Source organism: Dama dama, chromosome 19 (assembly GCF_033118175.1).
Source record: "Dama dama isolate Ldn47 chromosome 19, ASM3311817v1, whole genome shotgun sequence".
Taxonomy (NCBI): Eukaryota; Metazoa; Chordata; class Mammalia; order Artiodactyla; family Cervidae; genus Dama; species Dama dama.
In genome coordinates this window covers 82,106,314-82,119,545 of record NC_083699.1, presented here as the reverse complement: position 1 = coordinate 82,119,545, position 13,232 = coordinate 82,106,314, and the positions used below count along the sequence as shown (strand labels likewise).

Here is a 13,232-nt window from a genome sequence, read left to right as displayed (position 1 = left end):
GTGATTAAGCTTAGTGAGGAAGGCATGTCAAAAGCAAAGATGGCCCAAAGAGGGGCCAAAGAGTTAGCCACACTGTGAATGAAAAGGGAAAGTTATTGAAGGAAATTAAAAGTGCTACTTCAGTGAACACAGAAATGATAAGCAACAGCCTTATTCCTGTTACAGAGAAAGTTTTAGTGGCCTAGATGAAAGATCAAACCAGTCATAACATTCCCTTAAGCCAGAGCCTCAGCTGCAGCAAGACTCTAACTCTCTTCAGTTCTGTAAAGGCTGAGAGAGGTGAGGAAACTTCAGGAGAAATGCTTCAAGTGAGTACAGGTTGATTCATGAGGAGGAAAGAAGTTGTCTCCAAAGTAAAGGTGGAGGCTTCCCTGGTGGCTCAGTGGTAAAGAATCTGCCTACCAATGCAGGAGACACAGGTTCAATCCCTGATCCAGGAAGATCCCACATGCTGTGGGGCAACTAAACCTGTGCGCTGCAACTACTGAAGCCTGTGCACCTAGAGCCCATGCTCTGCAACAAAAGAAGCCACCGCAATGAGAAGTCAGAGCACCATAGCAGAGCACCTGCTCACCACAACTAAAGAAAGCCCACACACAGCCTCAAGGACCCAGTGAAGCCATTAATAAAATAAATAAATAAGATTTCTAAAAAATAAAAGTGCAAGGTGGAGCAGCAAGTGCTGGTATAGAAGCTATAGTAAGTTACACAGAAGACCTACCCAAGATAGTTCATAAAGGTGGCTACACTAAACGAGATTTTCAATGTAGATGAAACAGCTTTCAGTTGGAAGGAGATGCCATATAGCACTTTCATAGCTGGAGGGGGGAAGTCAGTGCCTGTCTTCATGATCAAATGATAGACTGACTCTCCTGTTAGGGACTAATGCAGCTGGTGACTTGAAGCTGAAGCTAGTGCTCATTTACCATTCTTAAAAAACTTAGGGCCCTTAAGAATCATTCTCAGTCTGCTCTGCATGTGCTCTGTAAATGGAACAGCAAAGCCTGGATGAAAGCACATCTGTTTATGAGAGGGTTTACTGAATATTTTAAGCCTGCTATTGAAACCTACTGCTCAGAAAAAAAAAAAAACATTCCATTTAAAATATGACTGCTCATTGAGAGCGTACCTGGTCACCCAAGAGCTTGGATGGTGATGTACAAGATTAAAATTGCTTTCATGCTTGCTAACACAACATCTATTCTACAGCCCATGGGTCAAGGAATCATTCCAACTCTCAAGTTTTATTATTAAAGAAATACATTTCATAACTGCCATAGACAGTGAGTCTTCTGCTGGCCATAGACAGTGAGTCTTCTGCTGGATCTGGGCAAAGTCAACCGAAAACCTTCTGGAAAATATTCCTCATTCTAGATGCCATTAAGAACATTTGTGATTCATGAAATAAGGTTAAATATCAGCATGAACAAGAATTTGAAAGAAATTTGTTCCAACTCATAAGTGACTATAAGGGATTTAAGATTTCAGTGGAGGAAGAAACTGCAGATGTGATGGAAATATTAAAAGAACTAGAACTAGAAGTGAAGCCTGAAGATATGACTGAATTGCTGCAAATCTCATGATAAAACTTTAACAGATGAGGAGCTGATTCTTATGCATGAGCAAAGAGAGTGGTTTCTTGGGATGAAATCTACTCCTAGTGAAGATGCTGTGAAGATTGTTGAAATGACAACAAAGGATTTAGAATATTATATAAACTTGGTTGATAAAGCAATGGCAGGACTTGAGAGGACTGACTCCTATTTGAAAGAAAGTTCTACTGTGGATAAAATGCTATCAAATAGCATTGGATGCTACAGAGGAATCAGTCATGAAAGAAGAGTTGATCCATCAATTTCAGGCTTCCAGTTGAAGACGGCAGACTAGAAGGATGTGCCCTCGTCTCCTCCTGTGAGAGTACCAAGATCGAAACTAGCTGTTGACCAACCATCAATGGGAGAATGCTGGAACCCACCAAAAACAGATACCCTATGTCCAAAGACACAGAAGAAGCCACAGCAAGATGGTGGGGGGGGGGGGGGGGCGGTGCACAATCATGATAAAATCAAGTCCCATACCCTCCAGGTGGGTAATGCACAAATTGGAGAACAATAATACCAAAGAAGTTCTCCCACTGTTGTGAAGGTTCTAAACCCATGTTAGGTTTCCCTGCTTTGGGGATCTGATAAAGGCACTGGGACTCCCCAGGAAATCTGATCTTGAAGGCCAGCAGGATTTGATTATAGAATTTCCACAGGACTGAGGGAAACAGAGACTCCAGTCTTAGAGGTCACAAACAAAATCTTGTACACACCAAGACCCAGAGGAAAGGAGAATGACCCCATAGAAGATTGAACCAAAATTACCTGCTAGTGTTGGAGGGTCTCCTGTGGAGGTGTGGGAGGGCAGGGGCTCATAACAGGAACAGAGGCATTGGCAGCAGCCCTGGAAAGTCCCCTTTGGAATAAGCCCTCTTGGAGGTCACCATTAACTCTACCATAGAGCCCATAGACCCCAAGGCTGAGTCACCTCAGGCCAAAAAATCAGGGAGGGGGTGCAACCCCACCCATCAGCAGATAATTGGATTAAAGCTTTACTGAGCAAAGCCCTGCCCAACACTGCAGGACCTAGTTTTTCCCACTGCCAGCCCCTCCCATCAGGGAGCTTACACAAGCCTCTTAACCTCCTCCATCAGCGGGCAGACAGAAGAAGCAAGCCCACAGCAGCTAGAACAAAAACCACATTACAGAAAGTAAATCAGCGTGAAAAAGCAGAAAGTTATGTCCCAGATGAAGGGACAAGATAAAACCCCAGAAAAACAACTAAATGAAGTGGAGATAGGCCACCTTCCAGAAAAAGAATTCAGAATAATGATAGTGAAGGTGATCCAGGATCCTGGGAAAACAATGGAGAAGATGCAAGAAATGTTTACCAAAGACCTAGAAGAACTAGAGAACAAACAAACTGAGATGAGTAATACACTAGAAGGAATCAAAAGCAGAATAACTGAGGCAAAAGAATGAATAAATGACCTGGAGGACAGAATGGTGGGCATCACTGCCACAGAACAGAATATAGAAAAAAGAATGAAAAAAAAAAAAGAAGAAGAAGAAGACAGCTGAAGAGACCTCTGGGACAACATTAAATGCACCAACATTTGCATTATAGGGGTCCCAGAAGGAGACGAGAGAAAGCACCTGAGAAAATAGTTGAAGAGATAATACCTGGAAACTTCCCAAACGTGGGAAAGGAAATAATCAACCAAGACGAGGAAGCACAGAAAGTCCCAGGCAGGATAAACCCAAGGAGGAACACACTGAGACACATAGCAATCAAACCGACAAAAATTAAAGACAGAGATAAAATATTAAAAGTGACAAGGGAAAAATGACAAATAGCATGCAAGGGAACTCCCATCAAGCTATCAGCTGATCTCTCAACAGAAACTCTACAAGCCAGAAGGGAATTGCATGATATATTTAAAGTGATGAAAAGGAAGAACCTACCACCAAGATACTCTACCCAGTAAGACTCTCCTGATCTGATGGAGAGATCAGAAGCTTTCCAAACAAGCAAAAGTTAAGAGAATTCAGCACCACCACCAAATCAGCTTTACAATGAATGCTAAAGGAACTTCTGTAAGCAGGAAACATAAGACAAGGAAAATACCTACACAAAATAACCCCAAACTATTAGGAAAATGTTAATAGAATCATACATATTGAAAATTACCTTAATTATAAATGGATTAAACCAACCTAAAGACATAGACTGGCTGGGCAGATGAAAACTTGTGCATGTATGCACTTCCACTTGCCACATGACTCTGCTTGACCCATCAAATTGTGTGTAATTATTATATATTGTTAGGCTAATCATGTTCCCATTATGGCTTGCAATTGTAATTATCTTTTTATTTTGGGGGGGTCTGGCTATAAACTAGTAAACATCTTTTACTGTTGTGATTATGAACTTTTTGCCTGTCTAAAAAATGTATGACATTTTGATTCTATTTGTTTGATTTAGTATGAAGAGAAGGCTAGAATTCTAATTTAAAAAATAGATATGCGGCTAGCAAAATAAATAAGTAAATATGTTGTGGTGTTTAGGATAAAAAATAAATAAATAATAAAAATATTTCAATAATAGTATCCTTTAGTTTTTTCCCCAATGGTATTTATAATACCTAAATTAAACTGCAGAATTTTTTAATGTATCTCTGATTCTCTAAAGAATCAAAAGTTTTTGTCATTTATGAAAATAAAGGTAAAGCCCAGTCAACAAGGATTAAAAATAAAGAGAGTCAATTGATGGGGCAAACTTAATTGTTGTCTTATTTTAAGGAACTGCCACAGTTGATCTGTCAGCAGTCATCAATAGTGAGGTAAGACCCTCCACCAGCAAAGAGATTATGACCCTCCACCAGCAAAGAGATTATGGAGGCTCAAATGATAGTTAGTGTTTTTTAGCAATAAAGTATCTTTAACTAAGATATGTACATTGTTAGACATTTTTTAGACAATGCTATTGCACACTTTATAGTGTAGTATAAATGTAACTTTTATATGCACTGGGAAACCAAAAACTTCATATGACTTGCTTTGTTGCAATATTCTTTTATTGCAATGGTCTGACACTGAACCTGCAATATCTCCAAGGTGTGCCTGTGGTGTGTATAGCAACTTTAGAGTTACTGGTACTTATCACCGTTCAAGCTCTCAAGAGCAGCACCATGTAAAAGAACTCTCTGCAATGCTGGAAATGTTCTCTTTGTTCATGTATGTGGAGACATAGGTATCTCCTGAGCACTTGAATCATGGCTGGTGTGACTGATTTAAAATTTTGTTTAATGTAAATATAAATTTAAATATCCACATGTAGCCAGAGGCTACCATTTTGAACAAGGCAGCACAGTATAAAAAAAGGTGTTCAGAGCAGAGCAGTAGGCATGGGCACATAACTCTCTTCCTTTTCTAAGTAATAGCATGGAATTCTGCGTATCCAGTGCCATCAGCCCATGTCCCCTTACCATCTGCCCATACAAGTAGCCTTTCATTCATGCTAGATTGCAAAGTTCCCTCATCATTTCATCTAGTCAACTGATCATCTCCTGGTGACTACAGTCTGCCCCTGCTTTTGAATCCAGCACCCAGAACCCCAACCATATTTACTTTGCAGTTTCCCCATGCTGTTCCTCCTACTCACTTGAGGTTGAGCATTGTCTCAGGTTAGTCATAGCTCTGACGTAGTCATCCCCTAAGTAGGAGTCATATGTTTTTTTCGCAATTGAAGCCAAACATTTAGTGTCATCCCTGAACAGAAGGTCCTTGGAACTTGAGTGGAATAAACAAAAATTGTTGGTGCAGTCGGTTACAGATTTTCCAAATTCTTCCTGTCAAGTGGACAGAAAGTACATGAGGACCTGTGGAAAAGAGTCACTGGAACACATGGAAGGGATGGAGGAAACTGGAAGCTGGGAACCAGCCCTGGGAAGAAAGGAAAGCTGCAGAGGATGCCTCAGGATCTTTCCACATCCATCCCTTGGCATTCACACAAATATGGGCCCCAAATCTAGGCTTCCATGAGGCCCCAAAATCCTTTGTAGGGTCCAACCTAGTCCCATCTCCTTGGGGAAGTCCCTCCCTCCCACCCACCCACCACGGCTGACTTCTCTGATCTCTCTTCCCCACTTCATTGGCCATGGCCTTGGGGATGGCTTCCAGGAAATGAGAGGGCAGAGACATGTCCCTTTTAAGTATTATTATCAAGAAGGTATTAAATAAGAGCCACCCAATGAGGGGTGGTTCAGGGGGCTGCTAGCTGCATCTTTGATCCTAAATTAATAAGAGGCTGGACTCGTCCACATCTTCTAAGATTATAAATGAAATAATGATTACAGAGAGCTTAGCATTCCATCTAGCACTTAGGAAATGTTCCTTAAATGTTAATTATTAGTGTCATTTACCCTAAGAGGACTCACAAAGGTGTGCTATCTTCATTTTTAAAAGGAGAAAACTAATGATGGATCAACAGGCAGGAAGCTGTCACTGAGGGGAGGTTGGTCTTTAGGGGTGGAAGGGTCTTTAGGATTAAAATATTCAGACAGCCCCTCTCCCCACAGGGCCAGCCCTGGGTTGGTTGTTTTCACCAGAGGACAAGCTCCCTGAGGGTAAGGTTCCTGGGTTTTTCTGCCGTTTGGGATGGTTCTCAATCTGTCTAAGCAAAAGAAACACAGTCCACATTTCATGACTTGTATCCAGAAAGGTTGGGAAACAAGATTAGTTGCCTGCATTTTAAAAAAAGGCAGAAGTGGGTAAAATGAGGGTACCACAGAGCAAGGTCAGGGTCGAGCTAGAAGGCAGATGCTTGGACCCTGGAACATCTGCATCAGTTGAGGTCTGATTTCCAGCAAGCAGAAGATATGCATAGAGCCAGGTCTGGGAGATTCAGTCCACCATCCATACCTTCCCAGTTCTAACTTCCAGGGAAAGAATGCAGGAGTGTGTGTGGGCTTCTCCTCGCCTGCGAAATCCCCCAATAATCCATATCCACACAAGAAAAACAGTTTGGAGTCCCTGGCTGGTCCGTACCTGCTGGGCGTTTAATATTCTCTCCACACAAGTTGCCTTATCTTTCCGTGAGACCACAGCATGATTCGGCGCTCGGGCCAGATGGCAGCTCTCAGCCTCGTCCACAGATTTCCTTGTGCCATCCTTGCATAGTAGTTCAAAATCTTTCTTGTGCAGATCTTTTGCCCACGGTTCATCATTGTTTCCTAGGTTCAGAAAAGGTGCATCAGCCAAAGCTTTGATCAAAACACCCTCACTGGGAGATGTGACCACCCTCCACTGGCATGTGGGGGGTCTGGACCCAGTGGCCAGCAGGGGTTTCACTGATATGGAGAGGAAGAGAGTTATCAGGAATTCCCTGGGGCCACTCCTTTCGGTCTTCCCAGCCAGACAAGGGAGAGTGAACCACATTCTGTGGATGATGTTCAAAAGGATCTTCATTTCTGCTAAACTCCAAATTCCATTTAGACTCCATTGTAGGAAGCACATGACCCTCTAAGCAGATTGACAATCTCTGTGCTATACCATCTGGCTGTGTGTGTGTGTGTAGTTGCACAGTCGTGTCCAACTGTTTGCAACCCCATGGACCGTAGACCACCAGGCTCCTCTGTCCATGATTCTCCAGGCAAGAATACTGGTGCGGGTTGCCATTTCCTCCTCCAGGGGAATCTTCCTGACCCAGGGATCAAACTTGCAACTCTTGGGTCTTCTGCAATGGCAGGCGGATACTTTACGGCTGAGCCACCTGGGAAGCCCCATACCATCTGGCACTAGCAAGCAAAAGAATCTTCCCCAGAGGCTCTTTTGGAAGGTAGCCCAGTGCTTGAAATCTGGCTCATTCACACTAGTTCTCTGTAAAATGCACAAACACCTCTGTGCATGAAGGCCCATATCCTGTTCTCAGCCCCTTGCTTCATCTTTTCTGTATTTTCTCTGAAAAAAGAACATCTCACCCATTCCCATGGTTTAAGCGCCTTCCTCCTGAGGCAATTCTCAAATAAGCTTTCCTGGTTTTTGCTTCTCTCCTAAAATACAGGATTGCAGTCTTTTTCTTAATCTAATTTTCTCATTTAATCGAACAACCACTATATGAATTCACTATTTTAAAAGTTTAAACTTACATACAAAGTAAAAATACCCCTTGTCCTACAGTCTCCAAATGTACACTTTAGGTTTTAATAGGAAACTCCAAATTGCCTGCCTCTCCTCCCACCAGTATCTGCACATATCTTGTTCACCTTTCAACTTTTTGCCTTTCTTTTCTTACTGGTCCCTCCAATTCAGTACCTTCCAAATGAAGTCCATCCTCCTCTCCAAACCCATTCTGTTTTACTTAGTAATTTAAGCATTTATTCAATACTATGTTCCCAGCCCTCTGTAAGACACAATCTTATTAAAAGTGGGAAATAGTACACATACCAAAAGCAAAAGTGCAGGGCACGGATAGTATCATTCTATATTCTGTGTAACACTCTCTAAATGCTGTGTGAGCAAGGGAACCAGCACAGTGAGAGTATGCTGACTCCGGAAGCCTAGTTGGAGAGGCCAAGGATTCAGCAGTGCCCTGTATCATGTGTAGGACTGAGAGGAGAAAGGACCACTTCTCTGAGGGGGAATGGAATGCTCTGGCAAGACTCAGGGACGGCTACATGCCTAGTGTTTCTAGTGGGTGGAGAACAGCCCCACTGGAACAGAGCCTTGGGCAGTCAGGCTAAAAACGCCCTCAAGATGAATGTGGGATGGAGTACAGAGCTTTGTTGTTATTGCTGTCTAGTTGCTAAGTCACGCCCAATTTTTTGTGACCCCATGGACTGCAGCCCCCCAGGCTCCTCTCTCTGTGGGATTTCCCAGGTAAGAATACTGACGTGGGTTGCCATTTCCTTCTCCAGGGGATCTTCCTGACCCAGGGATCAAACTCAGGTGTGCTGCATTACAGGTGGATTCTTCACTGCTGAGCAACTGTGGGAAGCCCTAGTGTGGCACTTAGGTAATAAGAAAGGTTGGTCTATGAGAACTTAATGGAAATCAGTGTTAATGTGTGAGCTCCAAATAGGACAATTAGGAAAAATGAGAAGGGAGGTGATTTGGTCTGGGTTAGGGGCAGTGGGCATCTAGAAGGGCATGATAAAAAATTTTCTTTCCAGTAAAAGATGCTTGTTTACTGTAGCTAATTTATAAAACACTACATAGTTTTAAGGAATAAGACTTTGGAACCCAGTATAATTCCACAGCATTCACTTTCAACATTGATTAATCTAGGCTTGACTGACAGGACCTATAACAAAGTCCTCCATAGGGACAGAGGCTCTGTGAGAGACAAGTGTAAGGAGTTTGGATTTATTCTAGTGCAGGTTGTAGTTATCAGTGTACTTTGTACATAAACATGACCACAGGGCAAACAGGGATCCTAGGATGGTGTTTAGGTAGGGAGTGTATAGGGAGGTAGGCCTCCTCTATAAATTCCCCTCAGAAGGTTAAGGCTTTGGGAGTCTTTGCAAAGAGAATTGAGGTCTAGAGAGGGGAGCCCTATTGGAAGGATACAAAGAGAAATCAAGGAGTGACAAAGAACCAGCCTAGGGTAACACTCAGGTAGCAGGAAGAGGATAGCCCTTAAAGGGAAAAGCAAAACTTACAGGAGGGGTGAAAGAAAAATTAGCCAAACCAATATTCCTTCAAGTAAGTACTTAGTAACTTCTGTGTACCTTATACTGTGATTGGTGTTGAGATGTAAGAAAAAAGAAGAGCTCCCTGTGACCATATTTTATTAAAGAATGTAATGGATTCAATAATAATAGCAATGTGGACAGAGGATTCTGTTGTAGGATGGAGGGGTGCCATTGGGGAAGGCTTCTTAGAGGAGTTGGTCCTGCACTAGAGGAAAAATTTGAGGTTGGGTAAATGGAGGATGACTTCCCAGGTGGGTTAGTGATAAAAAATCAACCTGCCAATGCAGGAGTTATAAGAGACACAGGTTCAATTCCTGGGTCAAGAAGATTCCCTGGAGGAGGGCATGGCAACCCACTCCAGTATTCTTTCCCGGAGAATCCCATGGACAGAGGAGCCTGATGGGCTACAGTCCAAAGGGTCGCAAAAAACTGGACACAACTGAGCGACTACACACACACACACACACACAAAGGGTTATGAGGGAGGGAGGGAAGTAGTACTGCCTGGACTCTAGGGGGTGGTGTAAGCTGTTAGTGATAGAGCATGGGCAGCTGGAATGCTCATTCTTACCACATGTTTTTAATGTCATGGCCATCTAATATCCACCCACTAGTTTTAGTACCCACTGATTGATGGTCCTTGCTTGAATCAATTATTGCTATATTGGTTGCCAAATGATAGTTGTTTAACTTCATGAGTTTTTCTACATCTATAATTAGCATTCTACAATAAAGAAGATGTTTCCCTTATACTCATTTGTTTAATCAGGATGGACTCATGTGTTCTTATTTTATTCAATGGGCTATTCCATCTTACTACTGTTATTATTTCTTGTAATGCTCCAAATGTCAGATCTGGCCAGTGGAGGGCTTTCACAATAGTTCCATTGTGTTCTGACACATTCCATCTCTCTGGACACTTCACTATAATGCTCTTCGGTTCACCTTACACTTTTCCTGCCCCAGCCCCAGAATTAGCTGTTTTTTCAAGGGGCCCTGGTTCTTCCTCTTGGAGAATGGTGACAGACAAAGTCCTGGTGCTCATTCCTACAGGGGTGCCACTGTCTGTATGTTTTCCCCAGTGGGTTTATAATATGGTTAAATATATATTGGACCTAGATGTATGAGAAATAGTTATAAAGGGCCTGTGGGAGATAAGTTCACTAATTTTGAATAGGGACTGTGGATGGGATGAGTATTAAACCACGTTAGTATAAATTTCCTGATTTTGCTAATTATAATGTAAGTATCTAAAAGTCCTTGTTCTTAGGAAAAGTATGAAAAAGTCCTTGTTCTTAGGAGTATTTAGGAGAAAGAAGGCACAGTGCCTACACCTGTGGAAAGGCTTCTAGGAGAGATTTCACAGCCGCTGGGAAGCTCACGGTCCTCACCATTCTGCCTACCCAAGTGGATGCGTCTCTCACCAGTGAACAAACAGGTTGAGAATCACAGCTCTGGACCCTGACAAGAGCCCCTAACATTTCCACAAAGACATCCTGAATACAAGGGAACCAGCAACCCTGATTTATGGGGACAAAGAGCTGTGTACATACCGTCAGTGTTCTGTATGACAGTCTGGTGCTTCACAAAGGCCACATCTCCCTTCTCCACCAGACACCTGTGAGGTCCCAGACAGGGAGAGAGAAGAAAAGAGATCAGAGTTACATCTGTCATTCAGAAGGGCCATCTTATAATCTGAAATTGTTTTTTTTTAATTAGATGATAATTGCTTTATAACATTGCGCTCGTGTCTACTGTACAACGAAGTGAGTCAGCTGTACGTATATGTGTACCTCCTACCTCTTGAGCCGCTTTCCCACCCCCCGTCTCCCTCCTCTAGGTCATCACCAAGCACCAAGCTGAGCTCCTGCGTGGCACAGCAACTTCCCACTAGTTATCTATGTTTATATATGGTAGTATATATGTGTGTGTGTGTGTGTGTAAGTAATATTATCCCAGTTTGTCTCACCCTCTCCTCACCCCTCTGTGTCCACAAGTCTGTTGTCTATGTCTGCATCTCTATTCTTCTCCTGCAAATAGGTTCATCAGTACCGTTTTTCTGGATTCCATATATATGCGTTAATATACAATATACAATTTTTACAATATTGTTAAAAAACAATATGTTTTTCTCATTCTGACTTACTTCACTCTGTATAACAGACTCTAGGTTCATCCACATCACTACAGATGACCCAATTCATTCCTTTTTATGCCTGAGTATTATGCCACCTTGGAGATCCAGGGCTGGCCATCTGATATCAGCAACAGTGACTCTCCTTTGTTCACTGATCTTATATATTACTAATGTAAGTAATAAAAAGAAAACAAAATCTCTGATATGCTTTGTAGTTATACAATTGCAGTTCTATATATTAAATTCTAAACTCTGGCACATTTTATCCAACAGGTCTACATACTTTGCCAAGCATCATACAGATGTTAGAGGAGCGGTTTTCCACCAAGGTGATTCCTTATGCACAGTCTACTTGTGACATTGGAAACTTGTGGACTGTGAATTGTTCTAATTTTAACTCACAAGGTGGTTCTAGTTAGACAATTGAGATAATCTTTGTTTTTCCTTTGCTAGTGAGCAGTTTCGGAGAAGGCAATAGCACCCCACTCCAGTACTCTTGCCTGGAAAATACCATGGATGGAGGAGCCTGATAGGCTGCAGTCCATGGGGTCGCGAAGAGTCGGACACGACTGAGCGACTTCACTTTCACTTTTCACTTTCACGCATTGGAGAAGGAAATGGCAACCCACTCCAGTGTTCTTGGTTGGAGAATCCCAGTGACGGCAGAGCCTGGTGGGCTGCTGTCTATGAGGTCGCATAGAGTCAGACACGACTGAAGTGACTTAGCAGCAGCAGCATCAGTGAGCAGTTTAGTTATGAATACCACCATCATTGTGAAGTTGATGGATTCATGAACTACCAGGGTAGCAAAGGCCAAAGTCAAACAGGATAGTTAAAAACTAATAAGGTCGTAAAGTGCACAGGTGTCTCTTTAAAAATAATTAAAATTCCATGAAACAGAGATGTAACCAAAGATGTAGAAATGATGGACTTTACTTTTGTATATTTCCGTGGTCATAGGTCCCCCCAGAGGTGACTGGAAGAGTGTGAGCTAGATGCTTGACTCCTGTGTTTATTCAGTTATGGTAGGGTTTGCTCACCTGGCACTAGTGACATGAGGGGCCAGATAATTCTTTGTTGTAGGGTGCTGCCCTGCGCATGTAGGATGTTTATCAGCCTCTCCCAATTAGATGCCAGTTGCACCGTCTCAACCCTACTGATAATCAAAAAACATCTCCAGACACCACTAAATGTCCCCTGAGGGGCAAATCCCTCCCCTGCTCCCCCCCCGCCACTGAGAACTCCTGACCTGCACGATACCACCAGTCTTTGCTCTCTATGACAGCCAGTTCCGGAGATGGTGTCCTGGAGGGACCTGGATGCCTCTTCACAGAGGTTTCTACCTACGTTTGTAAACATGCCACCCTAACATGCAGGACTAATGAGCTGGGAATGTAAGAATCTCACCTGAGCTCCTAAAAGGAACTCTTGTCAGGGTTGGGATTATTATTATTTTTGTATGAGGATTATAAGACTCACCTGAAAGCCCCTGTATAGCCATAGTATCTTTCATTGCTGTTGGGAAGGCACTCCTTTCCTGAACCCTTCTCTGAGCCAATGCACAGAGCACAGAGACTGGAATTTCGCTGAGATCCAGGAGCACATCCTGCACTGAAAAATTCATCTGTGCAAAAGGACAAGAGAAAGTCAGCTCTTCCCGAGTCAGTATGAGTGGACTTTATCTAACACATCACAGGTGTGTCTGGCCCAGGTAGATAAGTAGGCAGAACATGCTTATTATGTGACCTGCATCAGCACAAGACTTGCCAGGCTGTAGGCTCTGAAAGAAAACTTCACTGAGGCTGGAAATGGTGAGTGACCATTACAATTCAGGTGGAGGGGACTCCATCAGCCTCCCAA

At 42.8% G+C, this 13,232-nt stretch overlaps 1 protein-coding gene across 1 annotated transcript in view; it reads right to left on the bottom strand.

The window, feature by feature from the left end:
* LOC133073733 (serotransferrin-like) overlaps nucleotides 1-13,232 on the bottom strand; it is an 83,858-nt gene that overhangs the window by 46,215 nt on the left and 24,411 nt on the right. The window contains 4 exon segments of the mRNA XM_061167620.1: nucleotides 5,202-5,392; nucleotides 6,591-6,775; nucleotides 10,789-10,853; nucleotides 12,852-12,996. Of these exon segments, the coding sequence (XP_061023603.1) occupies nucleotides 5,202-5,392; nucleotides 6,591-6,775; nucleotides 10,789-10,853; nucleotides 12,852-12,996 (586 nt within the window).